Raw genomic sequence first — 23,164 nt, forward strand, 5'->3', positions numbered from 1 at the left:
CTTTTTCTATCAGGAGACAAAGACTTGGAGAGGTTGTAACTTGCCCATGATCACATCACAGCTAGTAATTTTCTGATACGAGATTCAAAAGCAGGTCTCCTGATTCCTAAGCACTTCACCTTTATCTACTGTGTCATGCTGCCTCCAAAGAGTATTGAAAGGGACTTTGAAGGTTGAATGAGATGACCTGTGCCAGAAAGGAAATTCTGTCTGTAACATCCATGATAAATGGTTGTTCAGCTTTCACTCGAAGTCCCTCTAGTGAAATGTATTAACCTTTTGGATGGGTCTGGTTAGGAAGTGTTTCTTTATATTAATCTGAAATCTGCATCCCTTCAACTTTACCTGTTGACCCTGGTTCTGCCCCTTGGGCCAATTAAAGTAAGTCTGAAGTTTCCCTTCTCCATGACGGCACTTCAAGTGCTTGAAAGCAGAAACTATGGTCCTGCCCTCTTCTCTGTCTTGTCCAGATCCCATGAAGGCATTGGTTGCGTGTGTTGTCTATCTTCAAGGTATTTGATTGCGTTTTTCTGATACGCTGGTTGAATAATCCTGCAAGGAGAAGCATGGCCTAGTGGAAAAAAACCTCTTGGACTGAGAGACCGGGGCTTGAATTCTGCCTTTGACCCTATTAACTGTGTGACTGTGGGCAAGTCACATAACCTCTGAACCTGTTTCCTTATCCATAAAATAGAGATAATAGCTTTATTTATCCCACAGGGTTGTTTCGAGGATCAAATGAGGTATTTCTTCTGTGTAAAGTTCTTTTCTTGTATATAAAAAATTCTACAACTGTAGCTAGCTACTATTGTTACTGCTCTTATAATTAATAGCAATTAAAGAAGAAATGAGTTTAATGTGATATGTGATGGTTTTTTCAACCCTTGCTGGCTCATAGCAATGATCACTTTCCTTTCTAAGTGTTCACAAACCCGTCCCTTCCATAATTTGTTGTAGAGTTTTTGCTAAGGACTAAAGTTGAAGTGTCTTAGCCAATAGTTTGATGAGTTCCCCTTTTCTTTTTTAAAAATTAGAACATTTGCCCATCTCCAGTCCTATGGCACCTTTCATATGCTACATGATTTTTTCAAAAGTTGCCAAAGTGGCTTAGAATTTACATCTGTATGTTCTTTCAGTACTCTGAGGTGTAGTTTGTCTGATCCATAATCTTTCTTATGCAATAAAAGGATACGTTTTGGGAGTTGTATGTGGGATGAATTGAAGTGGAGAGAGACTGGCAGCCGGCTGGTCATTTCAAAGCTATTGTAACAGACGCAAGAGAGAATGATGGTCTGAATCAAGGTGATGGAAATAAGAAAAGAAAGGAGGAGATAAATGCTAGAGTTGCTGAGAGAGCATCAGCAGAACCTGATAATGAACTGATTATTGGAAGAACCAAGGAAGAGGGCCTGCTGCAGACTTAGAATGGAAGTGATATTGGCACAGAGGCAGAGGAAGCAGGTTTCAGAGGAAATACGAGTTCTGTTTTAGACATACTGAAGTCTGAGATGGAATTTTGTGAGAATAATTATAGATAGGTATTGTATGGTTATTACTTTTCTTTCTTACCTTTTTCTCCACACCTCAGAGCTGGCTGTTTTTCAGTCCCTTAAGATCCATATGTTGTTAGCCATTAGTTGTATCCACCAGGGGTCAGGCTCATCATTAGGTTACTAGTCTATCAAGGAACCTATGTCCCTTTGAGAACTGCATTTTGTGTTATTACATCCTTTTCTATCATAAGCTGAAAGTGCTATGTGAGTTATATTTATTTTTTAAATTAAAGTAAGGTAAAATTAATAATGGTATAAAGTTTGTACGATAGACTTACAGAAAGTTGGGAAAACTTTAGAATGTTAGAAAGCTGGGGTTAGACTTGATAATCACTCATATGTAGAGACTCACTTTGAGTACTACTGCCTTAATGACAGCTCAAAGTGTCCTACTGTGCCTTAAAATATTAACATTTTGTTTTGATACAGCTGATACTTCCTGTCAGATATTCAAAAGAACCTTCTAAAATACAATCACAGATTATTGATTATTAACTGAAGTTAGGTTTTTTCCCCTTAGTTTGGTATCATTCATGGTTCTAGTTTTGATTGCTGTATTTTTCCGTCAGTTTGTTACTTCCTTGACTTTGTATTGTTTTAATCATCATGAATGTTATTTTTTTGGCTTTGCTTTTTTCATTCTATATCTGTGGTTCTCTGAATTCATCATATTTGTCATTCCTTAAAGTACATCAGATTCCATAATTGGTTAAACTGTCTTCCCCAGTCATTCGGTATATATTTTGTAGCCAGCATCTTATCACAAATAATGATGCTGTGAACATTTTAATAGTCTTCTTGGGATATAGTCACAGTAGTGGAATCTCTGGCCAAAGAGTTTGAACAGCTTAGTAATTTTTTGTTGCATAATTCCGAATTATTTTCCAAAACAGTTAAACCATTTTACAGTTCCACTATCTTTGCACAGCCTTTTGATCAGTGAGTTTTCTTATCTTCTAGTATGATGGAAATGAGGTGTTAGCTCAAGATTGTTTCAATTTGTACTTTTGTGATTATTAGTGATTTTAGACAATTTTCAGGTGTTATTGATAGCTTAATATTTTCTTAATGTGCATTTTAACCAATGTTTTATTTTAGCATTTAAATTTTTTTCATTTAACAGTGTATTTTCTTTCCCTCCCACTCCATATGTCATTTAGAAGAAAAGAAAAAGTCTTTGTAACTAATATGCATAGTCAAGCAAAATAGATTCCCATGATGTTCATGTTAAAAAAAAAAGTGCATGTCTTATTCTGTATATTTATGTAGCCCATCATCCAGTTTATTCACGAATCAAAAGACATTTATAGTCCATGACCTCCTCATCAGGAAGTAGATAATATTCTTCATGATCAATCCTGTGGAATCCTGACTGGTCACTTTGGATGATCAGAGTTCTTAAGTCTTTCTAATGTTAGCTGTGTTAGTTTTATTTATATAAAACCTTTTGTTTTATATAATCAAAATTATCCAGTTTTTCTTTTGTGATTGTTTTTCCCCCTTGTTTGCCAGTGAAGTCTTTCCCTATCTATAGATCTGAAAGGCAATTTCTTTTTCTTTTGTTGTTGTTGTTGTTTTATTTTGGTTAGAAGCATAAATCATTTTAATCCAAGAAAGATAAATAGAACTTTAATAATGTCATAAAATTGATTTTTAAAAACATAGAATTTTTCAAAGTGGTTTGGCCCTTGGAATAAGCATGTGACATTGGCTTACAAATATTGCCATGAAAAACAAATTTCTTTTCCTTCTGTTTAAATGTTTGCATTTCATTTAATGATGTTTTGTTGCGTGTAGAAATGAAGACTTTTTTTCAGAAGAAATATGTTATCATTTGCTAAATTTTGTCAATTCTACATCAATAACATCTCTCAGACCTTCTCTCCAGGCACATGGCCTCTACCCTAATTCAGTCAACCAGTATTATTAAGCTCCTATTTTGTGTTAGGCACTGAACATTCAGGTTCTTGTCACCCTCACTAACCATGGGTGTCCTCTGTAGCTCTGTTGTGGGCCCTCTTTTCCTTCTATAATATCTCTTTTGGTGGCTCAGTCAATCCCATGAGTACAGTTATCTCTCTACAGATGATCCTCAGATCCATTTATTAAAAATACAAAACCCTTAGTCTAGCATTTAAATCTGTTCCCTTATTCGAACACATGAGAATGCCTGGAGCCTAGAGATGGAATGTCTTGTTCTGGAAACCACCAGGAAGCCAGTGTCACTGGATCAGAGGGTAATGTGTCAGAGAATAAGATGGAAGAAGACTGGAAGACAATCATATTATGGCTCCCACCTATCTTTCCAGGCTTCCTTTGTATTATTCCCTGTCACACACTCTTTATTCCAGCCCAAATGGTCAAATAGCTTGATATCTATTCTTTGTATCTTAACATTCCATCCCGACTAGTGACTTTGCACAGCTGGTTCCTCATCTCTGTAACATTTCATTGTCTCTAACCCAGAGAATTCCTGGTTTCTTTCAAAGCACAACTTAGTGCCATCTCCTACATAAGGTCTTCTCTGATCTATCACAAATTATTAATACTCCCTCCGTCTTGAAAATTTTTATACATACTGTGTTCGTGCTGTATTCTCCCACCTCCTCAGTAGAGTGCAAGCTCTTTGAGGGCAGGGATTGTTTGGGTATTAGTTTTCTATCCCTCAGCCTTAGCATAGTACATTGCCCATGGTAAGTAATAAATGATTTTTTGTTGTTGTTGTTGTTGTCGTCTTTGTTTGCAACTTCTTCCATACTTCTTTATTATTTCTCTGTTTATTTCTAAGATGTATTGGTTTGGAGCTTAGTTTTGGTATATGGTTTGAGATGTTGGCTGATGCCTCATTCCTCCCAGACTGCTTTCCAGTTTTCCTGGCAGTTCTTGTCCAATAATCAGTCCTTCCTTGCCAGTAACTGAAGTCTTTGGGTTTCTCAAGCATTATGCTACTGTACTTATTTGCTTCTGCATATTGTTTACCTAATCTGTTTCACTGATCAGTCTCTCTTTTTGAAAAGTCTCATCATTTTGATGATTCCTGTTTTGTAGTATAGTTTGAGATTTGGTATTGCTAGACTGCTTTCCATCCACTTGTTTCATTATTTCCCTTGAGCTTCTTGACCATTTGTTCCTTCGTAGATTAAGTCTTTTTAATCAGTAAAATATAACGGATAAGCCCAACAAGAATCCAGTCCTTCTAAGCACTTTTGAGATTCTTCTCTCTGAGCTGCCTAAAATTTTGTGTGTCTGTAGCTCACCAGAACATTTGGGACTTTGCTGTTTTTCTCATTTGCCTTCTCTTTTGCCTCCATAGGTGCATGGACTATACCGTACAACAGGTGCTAGTTTTGAGAAGGCGCAGCAAGAATTTGCAACAGGCGTGATGTCTAATAAAACCGTACAGACAGCAGCCGCCAACGCAGCTTCAACAGCAGCAACGACTGCAGCCCAGAGTGCGTTCAAGGGTAACCAGATGTAGAGCAGTCTCCAGACAACAGCGCCCTCTGACCTTTTGACTCTACTTTTTCTCAAGTTACTGTATTATTCTATGAAGATTTTTATGTTCGAAATACACACTATCTACAGCATGTATGTTTCCTGTTCACCTGTGCATGGGCAAAGACCAGGAGAAGTTCTTTGTTTAATCTTTAATGGTTTTTTTTCTTTGAACGATATTTCAGTGCTCCTTGCAAAGAAAAAGATTATATTGTATGCTAAATAAATATTCTCCATATTTTCTGGGGGATGAATGTTTCAATGACTTATTTCAGTGATGGAACACTGAAATTAATATGGTACTTCATTATGATTAAAAATACATTTCGGGTTTAGCTGCAGTAATTCTTTGGGGAATCTTTGAGAGAGATGAGGGACATTTAGGAGCAAGTGCATTGATTCTTCATTCCCATCTCCATGTTTGTACAGAAAGAACTAGGGTACGCTGTGAGTTTGGGAATTTCATTTTGGCTTGCTGGTGGGGAAGCTTTAGAAATTGATGATGGGCCTGTGTGCATTCAATACAAGCTGATGTAAATTTCATTTTATTTTTTATTTTATTTTTAGAGTACTAGTTCTTTTGATATCAACTTGTAAGCTTGCATGAACACTGTTGAGTTATTTAAATTTTAATAAATTAGTGTTTTGGTTCAGAATTCATCTGTACCATTTATGGTTACAGGATTTGGTGGAGTATTTTTGCAATCATAGAAATGTTTTAAATAGAGTGTTATGCTCATAAATAAAAGTTGATTTGGGGGCTCAGATATTCTAACAGTAGAATATGCAATGCAACATGCAGTTGAGTTAAAAGATAACCGATGGAGTAGAATTAAGTAATTATATGTGCTCTTTTAAAAAAAAATTTCAGTATTCATGTCTTAGAGAAAATACTATTAAAGAAAAGATGCTTTCTTATTTCTTGACATACTCTTCTGGTTAGTCTTTTCTACTACTTGGAGTGAAATTTTGGTTGTATTTAGGACTTATGTTTACGTGTCTAATTTGTGTTTTAACAATGAAAATTATAATTTTAACATTGGTACTTAACTTTCTTACCTTTACAAGTCAGGTTGCCCTTGGTCCCCAAATAGAAATATACAGTGTTTTAACTTATTTTTCTTCTGTTATTGTCACTGATAATGATTTTTTAAACTGATGCTTCACACATACTTGAATTCCTTTTATTGCACTTCAGTCTTTGGGGTTTGAGACAAATCAAGTGAATTGTTTAAATTCTGCAAATAGCAAGACTACTTCCAAGTGGAAGTCAGTAGTAAAATTAAAACATTTAAATATTCAGCGTATATTGAGAAAGGAACTGAAAATAAAGATAAGTGTATTCATTGTGTAGGTTATACTACTCACTTGCCTCCATGCTGCACAGAAGTCTCATGATATAATACATTTGGCTTCATACCTTCCCGAGTCAGCTTTTTAAAAAGTTGTGGAGGTCCTTGAGCAGTTTTTAAGGAGAAATAATACATTTATAGAGAACAGCAGAGATTAACCTGATTTTAAGGAGGTTTATATGTAGGGAGCATAATGCAAAGCCTTATTTTTTAAAAATTCAAGTCAACACCAATGAGTAAATACTTTAAAAAGATCCCCCCCCCCCCTTTCTATGTTACAAAGTTAAATAAGATGCTGGATATGCTTAGCGACCTGACTGATTATAAGAATCGTTGTATAAATAATTTGGCCAAGTAATGTGGATCCAGTCAAAGGACTTTCTGTTGAATTCAGTTGGGACTATGATGAATTTGTATACTTGGAATACATTTCTACATTATCCGTAGGAAAATCTAATTCCTGTTATAAAGTTCAAAGCTATTTTTCCATAAATAATTTCCTTCAGTAATAATTCCTGCACAACTTACAAAGTAAGCACTGCAAATGAAATCTTTCAGATCATTTGTTCCTGCTGCTGAGAGGTATCACGATATTTAATGATTTCTTTTATTGTAACAATTTTACATTGGTGAAAACATCGACTACTAAATGTCACAAGACCATTTATTCTTAGTCACCAACTCATATTCCAAATTTATTTTGGTTTTTCCTTACACCACACATGAAAGTTTTGTTTCGGGGAGGACATTTAAAATTTTTAAAGGAGATTAGATCAATCATTGTTTCCTTCCAACGGAAATATTTTTACATCCCCTTAAGGGCGATGTTAAAAATTAGCATTACTAGTGTAGTAAAATCCATACATTCATAAAATCCAAGGATCCTTCTTTTGTGTGGGGGAGGGTGGGGAAGTGTTTTGGAATAGAGTTTGGATACTCTTGTTACAAATTTGTGTCAACAATTGTATCTGTTTTTAAAAAGCAAATTTGCATTGAAATAATGGTGTAATGTCCATAGTCACGTGTGAAAGGGGCTTTAAATCATAACTCCTTAAAGGAATTACTTTTCTCTGGTCAGTAATAGAAAATATTCATGTGTTCACTTTGAAAACAGAGGCTGTTTGTTAAAATGTTTTATACTTTACCCTAAAATTTCCAGGTGTTCCAGTCACAGAGCAATTTTACGACAATTACACCCATACAATTTTTGTTTTCTGGTAATAAATTGTGGCTAATTTATTTCACAGTAAAGTTTGAACACTGGAAGTCATGGCTTAGTAGTCTGTAATTTAGGATTTGGATTATTTATCTAAGGGATGTTTGTATATTTTGTAAATGACTAATAATGCTTTGCTATCATGGTGACTGTCTTGGTTCTATATAAATGCCCTTCTCATCTGTCCCTCTAATGTTGCATGTTTTGAGTAGTTTGAAAGTTTTGTATATTTATTGTATTAACAGAGTGTCATAAAATAAAATACTGTTTACTGGATGTTTGCTCTGTATAGTTTTAAAGGATATATTAAAATGTTAAAGACAAGAATTACACAGGAGGTCTGACTGTACAGAGAATTCCACATTTGAAGTTTTAAAATTTATATATAATTTTAATAATCTTTTGAAACAAGTAACATATCAGACCCACTTAGAATCCGACTATACACAGTATTTTAAAGAAGTGTTCAAAAACATTCAGCAGATAAATTTTTGTCTTATGTTGGACTCAAAAAGCAGTAGGGTATGGATTCATCTGTACTCAATCTACCTTTAAGTATTAAACACAGATGTCCTGTCTAAAAATGAACTAGATTTAATGTGTCTTGTCTAAAATTTAAACTAGATTTGTTTACTTTTTTTTATTCAGTTGACACTTCGATATCAGTATTTTTTTATTACTTTTGTTACATTTGTGTCCTCTGCCCTCCTCCTTCTCTCCCCTTCTCCAGCGTCATTGCTGAATACTTTTTTATGTGCAGACATAGAGAACAAATGCTGCTGTGTATTGCTGGATTCTCCATGTCCTTATCTAAAGATTTTTTTGCCAAAATATAATTTGAAAGGATGTTCTTGGTACCCTTTACTTTGGGTGACATATTCACTTTTAAAACAAACAGTATTTTCAGTTTGTGAATGTTACCTTAAAAACTGAGTTTGGATTTCCACAGCTAATTTCATAGGAAAATGGGTTTCCTAGTTAACATTATCTAGTCCACATTGAATGATGTTTGTATTTTTTAAAAAGTTTTCCTTCAATTTTTTTATTTCTACAAAGCTATATCTTTGTGATTTGTGCAGTTTTTATCTGTTTATTACTATGCTTTTCTCTCAAAATGTTAGCATCAATACCAGTTTGTACCCTTTTATTAGTTAAAAAATCAACAATTATTACTACTGTTCATTTGCAGAATTCATTGACTTAATCATTTTTTGTTCCTGTGTATCAGAATTGTTATCATACTTGTATACTCATCTATTTTCTCCCTTTTGTTTAGTAAAATTTTTAGAAGTCATCTGTTGATTGAATGTAGTTTGAGCACTCCAGAAGTCAAATAAATATGGTTAACTAAAATATTGGGTTTTTTAAAAAAAAGTTGTTTTACAAACTTACCTTTTAGGATTTAATTCATTATAATACATTGATTTAGGATAGAATGTAATTTAAAGTCTTGAAACTATGAACAGAATAAAATAAAGATTTATTTCAAAAGACAAAATTAAATTATATTCCAGGCCTTAACCAACTCAAATGTTTATATCTTAATTTAGCATTACAGGAATTAAAATGTTTCTCTTAAACTTTATAATATTTTCTCGTTAAAAATTATGAGCTTCATTTAGATGACCCCCCCACACACACACACTTGCCCAGTCTCTATTGTATTAGCATCAGTTTATTGTTGTGCTGACTGCAGAGATGGTTCTTTATTATAAATCTTAGAGCTTAAAAGGGTCTAGTATAAGCCTTAAACTACACCTAAACTACATCTAAATTCTGAACAGATTGGGTCTTTGTTCATTTAAACTCCCCAGAGAAAAGATTACACTAACTAATAAAGGCCTCTAGTTGTCAGCCCAGACTTTTCTTTTAGTAGTTTTGTGATGTATTAAAAAAATTTTTTTTAATCGACCTATAGATTTTCATTAGCACTATTTCAATTTCTTAATACTCCACTAATATCACATATTAGAAAGCCACAGTATAATTATGTAGTAAATTATATTCAGATTGTATGAATTCCACAGCCTCACCTAATCTTCAAATGTTGATCCATTTTATTTTGAACCCAGTAACTTGGCTGATCTAACCTAAAACCTTTCTCACTGAAAGCCCATTCTTTTATTTCTTTGCATAGATGTAGAGCAGAAAGTAATTGTCCTTTTTTATGTATTTGAATAGGAAGATACTTTTGAATCCTGTGTTTTTATTGTTTATGAAATCCAACTGCACAGATTCTGTTCTCTGATCTGAGGGTCCTTAACCTTTTGGGGTGTCATGCAACCCTTTGGCAGTCTGATGAAGCCTATGAACCATTATCTTGTAATATTTTTAATGCACTAAATAAAATACTTAGGACTACAAAGGGGAGTATATTGAAATAGTCATATATATCTATATATCTATATGTATATATTTATATTTATAAAGAATAACCCAGTACCCAGATTAAGAATTCTTGTAGGTCTTCCCCCATAGTTGTTAGGGCCCTCATGTGGAATATAAAATCCTCCATAACTATTGAAGTACATTAGCTATTTTTGTCTTAGCCTAATTTAGCAGGGCTCCTCTAGGTTTTTCATGTAATAATTGGTGAGTCCTTATATATGAAATCTCTGTGCCAGAAAAACAATCCCTGATTATTGGTTCAATCAGCAATCATATCATTCTAGATGGAGAAGCCCAGATTTTGATTGAGGATGAAGCACTGATGTCCTTGGAATTCTACCCTGACATCTTCTCAAGATTACAACCCTTAGATTAAGCAACATTGACCTTATGATAGAGCAGTAGGAGGTGATGTTTGTAGGAGGGGAAGTTCTGTTAATTGGAGGTGAATGTAATTATGTGAGTTGAAAGATTTTTTTTCTTTTTTGTGGAGCCTAATACACTTTTTGACACATTATATACTTGTCACAAGTCACAGTCAGTAATTCATGAACTACGTTTTAATTTCAGGAAGAGAAGTTTTTAAAGGGACTGTACTTGGTTAAAAAAAATTTCCACTAAGAAAAAAGAATTTGTACCTTGGTACAGGAAAGCGAGTGTGTAAGTCAGTCGTTTGTGCCAGAAATTGTATGTTAACATTTGGTAGTATGTGACCCATCTGGCCATTGTAAAAGGAATCAGAATATTCTGAGCTACTGACTGCTTTAAAACATTATTGTTGCCTCATCATATCCAATGCCTTCAGTTACCACATTTTGAAAATTCGTCATTTTGACATTTGTCATGTAAGGACAAGGGAGCCCAAGTGAATTTGCCATGCCTGTGAGTAGATATGTCCTATTCCATGCCATGTTCACTTGCAGACATCACTAAAATGGCTGTATTTAGCTCTATCCTCTAATAAGGAAGTTAACCTTGACTTGGAAATTCTTATTTGGTCTTGACCACTACTGTCTACTACATTATGACTCAATCTGTGTTTCAATAATAGCAGAACCAACATAACTGAATACTTGTCCATTGGTCTAAACTTGATATTTAAGGTTTCCATAGGTCTGGGGCTTAACATTGAAACCATTGACAGAACATAGTGGTAATAACCTCTCCAACTCATCACCTTTACCAGTTTTTTTTTTCCTGCTCCACCTAATCCCTAAATTGAAATTTGTCTCTTAGGTTCCAAATAGGCTGGGAAAAAAATAATCAAAAGCCACCCATTACGGTGTTATGGTGACTGCTTGGCCTTAGGCTGCTGCCACCATTCCCACAATGCCCAATCGCTGGCATCTTCCACATTCCTTAATATTGGAGTGGAGGGCCCAGACCTTTGTGAGGCACACAGCCTAATCTGTGGCAATCTCCAGGTTCCCTGACAGATTGTGTTTTTACAACTTGAAAGGCAGATTTGTAATCACTCAGTTCTTACAGTCCTCCAGTCCAGCTTATTTATGTATTTCTACTAAGGGTCAATGACCATTTCTGTATCTATTCTGTTAGGAGTGGCCATCAATCCTTTGGCCAAAGGACCTTTGTCCTTGGATTTCTGGAAGCACTAACCTGAAACCTTTAGCACCTGGTTTACTATTCCAAGGTGGAAAAATGAAAATACCGAAATCATTCATCTCGCCTGCCCTCACAGTTTTTTCCAACCCACTATTACTTTGTGTGGGAGAGATTTGAATGTGTAGGTAGCAGAAGGAGGGTAAAGATGGGAGATGATCAAGAGGAGCTTCTGAGGAGGAGAGGGATGGGTTCAAGGGCTCAAGTAGAGTGGTAATAGCTTAGGAGAAGAGCAAGTATTAGGTTATATAGTAGAGAGGTTTTAAAGCGGCAGGGTAGAGAATAAAAAGGAACTCATGATGGATGACCCAGATTTTCTCAGTAAAGAGGACAAGATCTTTGGCTGAGAGAGGGGATTGGGATTTAGGAATGGGCAAAACGTGAGTTAGAATGGACGGACTCCAGAAGTTATGCCTGAGCAAGAATTCCCGTTGTACTGTACACAGCAAATGTTTGACTGCTCTTTGCTTGACTGTCTCCGGTGAAGGGGAACCCAGGTTGCTTCCACATTCTACCTTTGGACAGCTCTGATTTTTAGGAAGGCTAAATTTGCCTATCTGCCTTATCTACCTGTCACTCCCAGTGCCAAGCATAACAAATGTAAAACCCTCTTTTATGTGGTGGCCTTTGAAGACAGCTATCATGTGTGCTCCAGGTTAAACAACTACAGTTCCTTCAACTCTGCTATTAATGACATGGATTCAAGGCTCTTCACCATCCTGGCTACCCTCTTCTATGTTTACCCTCTTCTCCAGTTTACAATAGCCTGCCTGAGTTAACTGGAATTGAACACAATGCTTCAGTTGTAGGCTGATGTTGTCGAAGTAGAATTGACATGACTTGACAACTAATTGAATATGGAAGATGATGAGAAGATAGATTCAAGGCACTATTTCAACACCTTCTTAATCTAGTCTTCCTGCTTCTAGTATTCCTTCTCCATTGCATCCTCCACAGTGCTACCAAATAAATATTCCTAAAACCAAGATCTGGCCACAGGTCACATCCCTGCTCAAAAAAAAAATTATTTCTCAGTACATCTTTATTTCCACTAAACTCTAACTCAAAATTTGTATTTTCTCCAGTTATTCAGAGAATGGGTTCGTAGACTTTGCCAGACTGCCAAAGGGGTCCATGACCCCCCCCAAAAAAAGTTCAGAACCCTGATGGAAGGATAAGGTACAAACTCAGTTTGGGATCATGTCTCCTTGCCTTAAGTGCTATCCCTGTCTCTGGAATGCACTCCTTTCTCAGATCTTCCTCTTAGAATTGCTACCTCCCCTCAAGGCTCAGGTGAGGTGCCTTTAGTACTCTCTCCCTCCTTGCACTTACCTTTTGTTCACTGTGGCGAGGCTGCAGTAGAATGTCACCTAGAGAGCAGGGCCTATTTCCTTTCTTCCTAGCACCCACGTAGTCCATGATTGGATGGTTAGTTTGATCGAATCACGCGGACTTGATATGTCAGTGACATCATTTACATCATTCCCTTATTTGATCATATTTTCACATCTGCTGTCTACTATCACTGCACTTCTTCGGGATGGCAAGCAGAGGTGGTGACCACTTTCAGAGACAAGGAAATTAGATGATTGGCCCAAGTGGCAAAGTCAGCACTAGAAACCATGTTTCTTTCACTCTCATATTGACAGTTATTTTGCAGGTTATTGACACTAGGGTTTCCCAGTGTTATATCAGAGTTGAAAACTGAATTTATCTCCTCCAGCAAGCTGGTTCCTCTTCCTAAAAATCTATTTTTGGTTGATACTGCAACTTTTCTTTCATCCTATTGTTGGAATGGTTAGGTCATTTTCCTCTTCTTTATCTCTTTTCTTCAGTCACCAAGTCTTATCTGCTTCATAAACATGTCACCCTTTTCTCTCATTTTCCTGTGATGTTTTTAGGCCAGGCATATGCAGTTTAGTTGTTTTCAGTAGTGTCTGACTCTTTGTGATCTCATTTGGAGTTTTCTTGGCAAAGATATTAGGGATAGTTTGTCATTTCTTTTTCCAGGTCATTTTATGGATGAGCAAACTGAGGCAACCAGGGTTAAGTGACTTGCCCGAGGTCACACGAGTAGGAAGTGTCTGAGGCTGTATTTGAACTCAAGAAAATGAGTCTTTTTGACTCCAGGCTCAGTGTTCTGTGCACTATGGCGCCACCTAGCGCCCTTGACTTATGCTACCACTGTGTTGTCCCCATTTCACTTGCTGGTTAATTGATCAGTTCAGTCTATGTGGAAGGAACTACTGTAGGTCATGGAGATGGATCTTCAGCGATTCCTATGTTCATTGTTCATTCAAAATATCAAGAAACTTATAGGTGTAAGGTACAAGTCGTGCTGTGGGCAGGAACAAACATGAGTAAGATATGCTCTGTGCCCTTAAACAGCCTAAAATCAAATAGGCAGCCCTTAAAGCATCCTGTAACTAATGACTTTCCATCATCTTTTGAACTTGTAGTTATGTCAAGAAATTCTTCCTTCAGCTCAATACCTTCCTCTGGGCTTCCATTTTCCCTTCTCTGTGAGGATGGGCAAATGATCAGTGCCGTTCTAACAGGAACTACTCAGAGCACTTTATCTTTAGACTAAACTTGCAAAACTGCCCTGGTAAAGGGGAAGAGGAAGTTGTGAGGAAGAGGATAGAGGGAATAGCTTCCCCCCTTCTCTTTGTCTGGGTAGCAATCTCAGGATCCAGGCAGAATGACCGAGATGACAGCAGCCTTTGCAGTAAAGAGATGGGGTTGCTTCTAGACATTTGGGAGAGTGGGCAGGACATTTATTTGGAGGATTCAAGGTTTACTAAGATCTAAAAGATAAACTGACTCTTCCATCAGGGACACATGACCCCAAGTAACATCCACATAAGTAAATGAATGGTGCATTGAAATAATATAGCAAAGAATCTGGATATGCTGTCTTTATGTTAAGGAAAGACATAGAAGCTTGCTATGAAGGGTTCTGTCACTCATTGCAGCATTATTATTGTGCATTCTGAAAAACCTTGAAGAAGTTGAGGAATAGCAAATTGGCTTCATCTCTCTTCCTGCTTCCTAATCATTCCAAACAGTGAATTATTTTGGCTTGAGCCACACACAGATGCTGGGTAAAATAAGGCCAAACAAATAAGAGAGTGTGCGTGTGTGTGTGTGTGTGTGTGTGTGTGTGTGTGTGTGTGTGTGTGTGTGTGTCTTCTTCAGCTTCTGCTGGAATTAAAATCATTGGTGTGAGTTGGAAGACCATTGCAGACACTTGAGCAAAAACATTTTTGGAAGTCAGTGTATATTTATAGTCACACACATATTTAGTCACACAGAATATATACATTTATAGTTACACCTATAAAGTATTCATTTTAAAGCTATTATCAACATAGAAATGTCATTATTTAGACACATTATGGTGCCTCATGATTTCAGATAAGTAGGTACCAACTGCAGGGCAGCTTGGCCACTCAATGGATAGTTTGATGGGCCTGGCATCAGGAAGACCTGAATTCAAACGCGGTCTCGGATAACTCAGTAGCTATATGACCCTGGGAAAGTCACTTAACCTGTTTGCTTTAGTCCATTGGAGAAGAAAATGGCAAGCCAGTCCAGTATCTTTGCCAAGAAAGCCCCATGGACAGTATTGATGTGCTATGGTCCACAAGGTCACAAAGAGTTGGACGTGACAATACATAGGTGCTTACTGTTAAGTGTTCAGTAGGATGACAGAAGTAGGATAAAGTATCTTTGATGCGCTCAGCTCTGATGCTTCCTGGCCAGAGGCAAATTTTCTAAGCCTCACATCTGGCTTCTAGTCGAGAAACACGTAGAAAAATTGAGGCTCTCATCTAGGGAACTGAATCACAAACGCTGCTTTTTATCAGAAGGACCCAGATAATGATTTCTGTAATATTTCTGCTTGGTCTTAGCCATCTGGATAATTATCCCCAATTCTACCAGATTGCTGTAGATAAGAGGAAAGGAATGAGCATTTATAAAATTACTGCCATGTGCCAGGCACTGTGCTGAGCACAGAAGAGGGGGAAGAGGAACAGGGGGGGGGGGGAGAAGGAAAGACAGAGAAGAAGGGAGAAAGGGGGAACAGGAAAGAGGAAAAGAGAAGAGGGAAAGAGAGAGAAAATGAGAAAGATATAGGATGGTATAAAGGAAAGAGTACTGAAACAGAAGGCAAGAGACCTGGGTTCAAATTATAACTTCATCACGTAGTAGCTATGTGATCACCTGAATTTGAATCCTCATCTGTAAAAATGAGGAAAATAATCCTTGTATAACCTCCCTCAGATGGTGGTTTTGTGGTATCATAACACGAAGGGTTTCTGGGTTTGTTTTTTAATTTATAAACTGCTAGCCAGAATGCCAAGTGACACCACTGACTCTCCCAGACTTCAGGTGAGGACAAGGAATACTCCATCATAGTAACATTGTCCTAACTGTGTCATGGCATTAGTTACTAAAAAGGGAGTTAGTGACAGTATTGCAGTCGGGGTAGAAACTATCGTGGGAAAGAGCTTCCTCAGGAAGTGTGAACTCTTCTGTGCGACTGGCTTGATATTTTGGGGTGAGGGCAAGTATCAGTCAGTTTACCATTTCGCAGTTATAGTGAGAGTTTATATAGTGTTTCCTTACCAGGTGCGCGCGCGCACACACACACCCACACCACACACACACCCTGCAGGGTGAGGCTGGTGGATCACTTGAGATCAGGAGTTCTGAGCTGTAGCCTACTGGCTGTCTTCATTGACATCAATATGGTAAGTGGCAGAGGAGGGGAACCAGGTTGCTTAAGGGGAGGGGGAGGACCCCACCCAAAAAACCCAACAGGTTTGGAGGTCGAGACTTCCCTATTGTCCCTCAAAACAAAAACAATAAAAAATGCTTCTGTATTCAGTACTACAGCTTTACTTTCTGGATTAATCCTCTACCTAAATTTTCTGTTTTTCCTCCCTCCATAACCGTTAATTTTGAGACTCTTCTCAACAGATGTTTTACATCCTTATCTTTAAATAAAGATATGTAGCATTACCTATAAATAGAAGTTTTAGTCCACTTGGAAACTTTTTTTCTTTCCCATTAAAAGCCCCATGAGATTAGCATAGAGTCTATGTACAATTCTTCCTTGACCAGGAAGCTGTCCACGGCAGTCAAATCAGTATAATCAGACACATTCAGAATAGGTTTATAAAGTCTAGTTTAATTCAGATCTTTTGGGGGTGGGAAAGAAAGTAAATACATGTGCACAGGAACCTAGGCAATGCTAGAAAAACAACATGTTAGTTGAGAACACAAGAGGAGTACCACAAATGATCACTGGCTCAAACTAAGTCCATCAGCACAGTTTAATTTCTATTTGGCTCAAGTGGCTGCCGCATACCATAGGGCACTGAAGTCTTCCCTCAACACTGCCCCCCCCCCCCATGATACCTCAGGCCAATGGGTAGTTTCACCACAATCTCCAAAGAAAACAGTCTTGCCTTCCATCCCTTTGATCTTACAGAGTCATCACTCCTAAATATAAATGTGTAACTACAGGTGTAGGATTTTTACAAAATTCCACTCACTGTTATTACACAGAAATACCTGCACTAAAAAGCAAGACTGGTGTGGCTATGATGAGATGTGTGAAAACAGCCTCGAAGCAGTGGTCCCACATTGATGAGAAGTGTAAAAAAAAAGCATATTCAGAAAGAAGCTCCTCAGTGATTATATATATATATATATATATATAATATATATTTGCTACTAGAGATTAGCCTGACATAAAAGCAGTTTGGCAGCTTCACATTTCAAATTAAAGGCTAGCAAAAAAATTGGGCCTGGGTCCTCAGGCTTAACTTTCCCAAAAACAAAAAAAAAGTCTAGTGTTCTTATTGAGATTAAACTCCCACCAACAATCAGTTTCTTCTTTTCTCTCTCTGGTTTATATAGCACATTAGGATTGCCATAGGTTTATGAGGCCAAAGCCCACATTCTTAGCTCTCCTTTGCTTTGAACAGGATGATTCCCCCTCCCCCCAACCCTTTTCCAACTCTTCTCCAGTTTTCGAAAACAAAACATAACGCCTTTGTTATTGCACATCTCTCACAGACTTGTGGATATATATACATGTATGTGTATATATATGTGCATACATATAAATATATACATGCACATATATATCTTTTAAATATGCTACACTTCAAAAGAAGGACTATGGCACTTTACTGAGTACATGTTTAACAAAAGATTATCAAACCACAGATTGAAAATGATTAAAAATATCTCCCCACCCCAAGTCAATATGGTACATTGTCGAGTTAACACACAGGTTTAAAGAATCCACAGAACCACTGGCAAACATTTCAGGAGCCTCATAGGTCACTCAGCATCATCGGGACACCTTACAGATTTGCCTGAAGTGGAGACTTAGGCGAAATAAATAGGACTCTTCCGATGCAACAGTCTAAGTACGTGACATTTTCCATAACATTATGAGATGGTCAGCTGAAATGGATTAGGAATATTGCAACTAATCTCTTTTTTTTTTCCTTTTATACCTGCTAGAAAAATGGAAGAGCTGAGAAATGAACAGTTAACTTCTGCATTTCTTCCCTGCATAGTTATCATCTTGAGTGGTTTTTAAAGCACTATTCAGAATAACCCGAGTTCAGACCAAGACCATTTTCAGGAAGTTTTGGTGGAAGGAGATGCATGGTGGTGGTGGGTGGGTGCGTTGCTGGTTTAGCTGCTCTTTCAGTCTAGTTAAGTCATCAAGGTCTGATGCCACCTTTGCTACCCTTTACCCACCAAGTAGATTTCCATCCTGTTATATAGTCAGTTTCAGTATGTGGGAAGTTTTTTAGTGGTTTCATTTTCTTGGTACTTCATAAGAAAATTCTGCAAGGTCCAACTAATAGAATGAAAACAAGTTGGGGTTTTTTTTTTGGCTCTGGACACAAATGTTTACATCTTTACCTGTCATTGGTGGGAAGAGAGTAACTGTAGAGAGAGCAGCATTCTTACAGTCAAGACAACAGCCACACAGATGAAGGTGATGATAATGATGATGTAAAGAGAAGGGACTTAATGGTTCTTGAAGTTATTTAAGCCCATAGGAATTAGCTGGACTTCAAAAAGGAGATTGAGATTGTCTTGAGGGTTGAAATGAAGGAGAAAAAAAATGGGCATGGGAACATTTTGTTGATGAATCAAAAAAAGACCTTGGCCTAATGAATAAAACTGTAATACTTTCCCCTAAAAGCGATAACTGAACAAACAATGAACCTGGGTTATGTGCCTACATAAAAACTTTAAGGTCAGAGCATTAATACAGAATTAAACCTCAATCCAGAATACCTAAAGTTTTTTTTACCCTAGGATTATATGTGATAACAGATGCAGTTGAAGATTCTAAGCTGTTAATGTAGACAACAAAAATGAGACAGAGAATCCACTCTTCAAAAAAAAGAGCTGAATCACCAAGTTTAACACCCACCTCTCCCCTTTCATCTGAGTCACAGGATTTACAATCTACTTACTTTGGACTTGGGTCAAAGTGGGAACTAGTGGTTAGAACAGAAGACCTGACTAGTCTTTCTTTCTCAGCTTCAGAGCTGACTTTCATCCTTTAGCTCATGGTGGTTCCTGGAGTTAAGTCAGGCTAACCTGTAGCCAAGCTTTAGCTGCTCCCGGCATTATGGCAGGTGTGTGCACTTCCAATCGATTGCAATCACTAGGTGAAAGGCAAGAGCTGCTGATTACACAGCTTTTAAAGTGGGTTGCTGGAGAAAAATCTTAGAAAGCTCAAGTTTGGGAGCACTTCTAAAGGTTCAAAAGATAAGTCTCCCAGGTGATTGGCTCAATCCTCTGGCCCTCAGCTGAGTGTGGAAACTTACTGAGGATAGGCTGGAAGAGGAAGAGCAGATGGTGATGAGTTACAGGAAATACTCATTCCCAAACTTCACCAAACTTATTCCTGCCTGAGATTAGAATTATTTAGGATGAAACTTGTGAATTTATCCTATTTGCTGTGAGGCCTCACAGATTAGACAGAGGTTCTAAAGCTGGAGGCCCAGTGTTTTAGCAGCTTATTGCTAGAACAAAATGTAGAAGACAGCCTCTCCCTCCCCCCAACAAAAAAGGCTCTTTTTACATCCCCTTTTTAATTATTCTTGTACTTTACTCCAATGATCTTTGCGTTGCCATCTTTTCAGGTGATTAGAAAATATTTCCACTTTGTAATTTTGGATATTCATTTGATTTACTGTTTGAGATGATCATCATTTTTAACCTGATTCATTATATGCTGAGCCTCCTCCCCACCCTGACTTCTAATCAATTATTTTGGGAGCTCTTGATTAAAATCATAGATCTAGAGCTGGAAAGGACCTTAGAAGCCATCTACTCTAATCCTCCCAATTTGCAGATGAGAAAACTGATGTCCACCATCAGTTGCGTATGATTTGTTCAAGGTCATAAAGGTAGCTTGACTCAAGCACCAATGCTCTTATTATTATCCACAGCCTTCTGGTGAAGATCATCTCCACAACTAGAAATACTCAGACCATCATGGTGCCTGTACTCAAAGGATTTGATGCCTGGTAGAATGGAAGGTCCTTATGAGCAAGAACAGTTTTCATTTTTGACTTTGTGCCTGGCACACAATAGCAGCTTAATGCTTAGTAAATTGAATTGATACAACATGTTAGAACTTTAGGAATCAAGGATCACCTTCACACCATGAAGAGGAACTGGAGGAAGAATACCCGTCCCCCAAGAAGATCATGAATTTTCCCAGGATTCTAATACAAGAGATCCAAAGGAAAACACATGAATTGGGTTTACTGAGCAGAATGGAAAAAATTCTGCTGAGCAGACTAGTAGGGCTATAGTTGTTTCCAGCCAAGTCAACGCTCAAAGCTGAAAGGTTGTTGCAAGAAAGCAAAAATAAGGACATGTCTCTTGTTAGTCTCTTTAAAGGTTTCCTTGGGATTTGGCAGTCAATTGATTTCACTGACATATATTTTTAGATACTTTCTGAAACATTAGAAAAAGTAACAGCATCAACTAATTTCACAAAAATCCTTTTTTTCTCCCTAAATTATGGATGTCTAGATTTGGCCAATTCATGAACATGAAGGAACATAAATGAAGACTTCATGCCTGTAAACCAGGGACGGTAGTTTTGAGAGGAGTGTTACGAATATGGTTTAAAAATTAAAGTTCAGAATCAATCAAAACGATAAAGCTGTGAACATAGGTGTGCCTTCTGGTCCCCGAGGCACTTTCCAAGGTTGGCAGAACTTTTCCACAGACAGGAAGGAGTCTTCCTGAGTTTGTCCACATCCCCTGCACATGCAGGGGACGTCCATAGGTGTTTTCAGATTCACTGACTCTTAAAAGCTACAACTTCCGGGGAAGCATTCCTTCAGCACCATTATTTCATCTTCTTTAAGTCTGTCCTCTGGAAGAGTTGCTATACCTAGAAAAACTGAAGTCACATGACTAGCTGTCTTTTTTGTTTTGTTAAAAAAAAAGTCAGTTGTGGTAACTGTATTACTGTTGCTGCTAGATTTGGAAATACAGCTGACGGCAACGTGGTGAACAAACAGTGGGAAAATGTCTCCCCGCAAATGTTGAGAATTTGGCAGGGCTTCTTAATTAAGTATTTGAATGGGCCACAGCTGGCCCTGGGACATCAGTCTCTGGAATGAGGAAAGGGAATGAGCTTCCCTTTGCCAGTTGAATGAAGCCAACTTCTAACACCAGGAGAAAAACACATGATCTGCATTTGAACTGGAAGCTGGGACAGCCTCAGGACATGTTGGCCCCACCAGGCTAGCCTGTTTGACTATGTTCAGGAAAGAAAAGCATTTGTCTCTAATTTTAGAGGTAGCCACCACCTAAGACCTACTCTGACACTTCTAGATGTGGAGGTGACCCTGCCTTCTTTCTCCAAGATTAAGCCATAGCAGGTCCTACAAAGCTGGAAAGGCTTCAAGTGGAGGCCTAGTGACAGACTTTGTGTTTGCTGGTCAAGGACCAGCCTAGCTAGGTCCAGAAAGGCACCTGACCAAAAATCTGGACACTGAGGGCTGGGGGAGGGGATCTTATTTTGGCCATGGTCACTCACTAATACTACAGCCTAAAGTGGAAAGAAGTGTCAGTGTCCATGGGATGAAGGAAACTGGAGCCTTCAAAGTGTTTGAAAAGATCAAAGATGGTAAAACTTCATTACCACTGGGTTGTAAGACTTTCATCTTTCCCCAGTTTCTACAATCCCAGACTGACTTTTGGCCCCCTAACCCAAGAAGGTACCTCATCTCCAGTAATCTTCTCATGGGGAACTTACAAAGGGCTGCAACCCCAAGGTCAATATCACCTTCAGTTTCTTTGCACGGTACCCAAGGAAGGCATGCGCCTTGACCCAATAACCATATCCTGCTTCCCCTTTAACATCTATGATTTTCCCCCTGCAGGGATTGAATGTAGTTTCATTTTCATCCAGCAAAGTGTTCTGTAACAGGCAGCTGTATTTGGAGTCATTTTAGACAGCAGTCTCCCTTCACCCCCCAACTCATTCTGATGGATGTTTTTTGTACAAGGGTCCTAAACTTGCGGTAGAAGACACTCTCAAAACACAAAGAGAAGAACCCTTTTGACACCCTCAACCTAGTTTCCCGTCTCATCCCATCCAGAATAAAGATTGCTGGCTTTATGACTTAACTCAGAATCGTTCAGGGGCTCTGGGGAAGATGCAACCTAACAATGACAGCATTTGTCAGCTATTTACATGCTTCTAAACTCCCTCCCCCACCTTGCCCCATTGGTGGCCTGTGTCCAGCTTCTCTGAGATGGACTGTCTCTTCCTGTCGGTTCCTCAGAGACCTGGGAGAATGAAGGATGGCTGCAGTAGAAACAGGCCCCTGGCGACACTCGGGTGGTCGCAATCAGTGAAAACAGGAAAGTGGATCCTTTTCCAAAGTTAATTAGGAAAGAACAGGCTCTGATCTCTCTCTCTCTCTCTCTTTCTCAAATTAAAGGAGGCAGATCAGGTTTTTCCCTTCTTCAATTTCTTCTTGTACTTTGTCACTGGATGTGGCAATCTCGGCTTGTGCTGAGAAGACGGCACAGATGAATGTCAGGACAGTACCACCAATGGCCGTGTAGAAGGCCCAGCCTAAGGAGCATTCGCCTAGTTTATAGGCAGAAGCATAATGTCCACAGTAGTTTATTGCCTTCTGGGAACCCCAACCAGCAGGGTAGAGTATCAAGCCTAGGATAAGGAACAGACCTAAAGGAAGAAAAAACAAAACAAGAATCAGACTAGGTGCTGACAAAGGAACAGAAGGTTCATCAGAGCTGTAGAAACACTCCTATCCAAGTGCTCCTAACAACGATGGTGCCTGCTCTGGACAACCACAGAGCAGCTTTACCACTCATGGTGTCCTTCTGCAGTGGACAGCTGGAGATTTACACTTCAACAGGTTGTTACTTTTGAGCAGCCCCTGGGGACCAGTGCGGCCTGGCCTAGATCAGCTCCCTTCCGTTAGGACTGG

At 38.2% G+C, this 23,164-nt stretch overlaps 2 protein-coding genes across 4 annotated transcripts in view; one reads left to right on the forward strand and one right to left on the reverse strand.

Annotated features, from left to right (window-relative positions):
* Positions 1-7,892, forward strand: part of SCAMP1 (secretory carrier membrane protein 1) — a 118,811-nt gene extending 110,919 nt beyond the window's left edge. For both annotated transcript variants that reach the window (XM_020998430.2, XM_020998431.2), the window contains one exon: positions 4,867-7,892. In XM_020998430.2, coding sequence (XP_020854089.1) covers positions 4,867-5,031 — 165 coding nt within the window. In that variant the 3' untranslated portion in view covers positions 5,032-7,892. The remainder of the gene's footprint in view (positions 1-4,866) is intronic.
* Positions 7,893-16,801: 8,909 nt separating this feature from the next.
* The window catches only part of LHFPL2 (LHFPL tetraspan subfamily member 2), a 239,362-nt gene continuing 232,999 nt past the window's right edge, over positions 16,802-23,164 (reverse strand). For both annotated transcript variants that reach the window (XM_020998404.2, XM_020998402.2), the window contains exon 5: positions 16,802-22,899. In XM_020998404.2, the coding sequence (XP_020854063.1) occupies positions 22,643-22,899 (257 nt within the window). In that variant the 3' untranslated portion in view covers positions 16,802-22,642. The remainder of the gene's footprint in view (positions 22,900-23,164) is intronic.

The sequence above is a fragment of the Phascolarctos cinereus genome, unplaced genomic scaffold (assembly GCF_003287225.1).
Source record: "Phascolarctos cinereus isolate Bilbo 61053 unplaced genomic scaffold, phaCin_HiC Scaffold_4;HRSCAF=312, whole genome shotgun sequence".
Classification (NCBI taxonomy): domain Eukaryota; kingdom Metazoa; phylum Chordata; class Mammalia; order Diprotodontia; family Phascolarctidae; genus Phascolarctos; species Phascolarctos cinereus.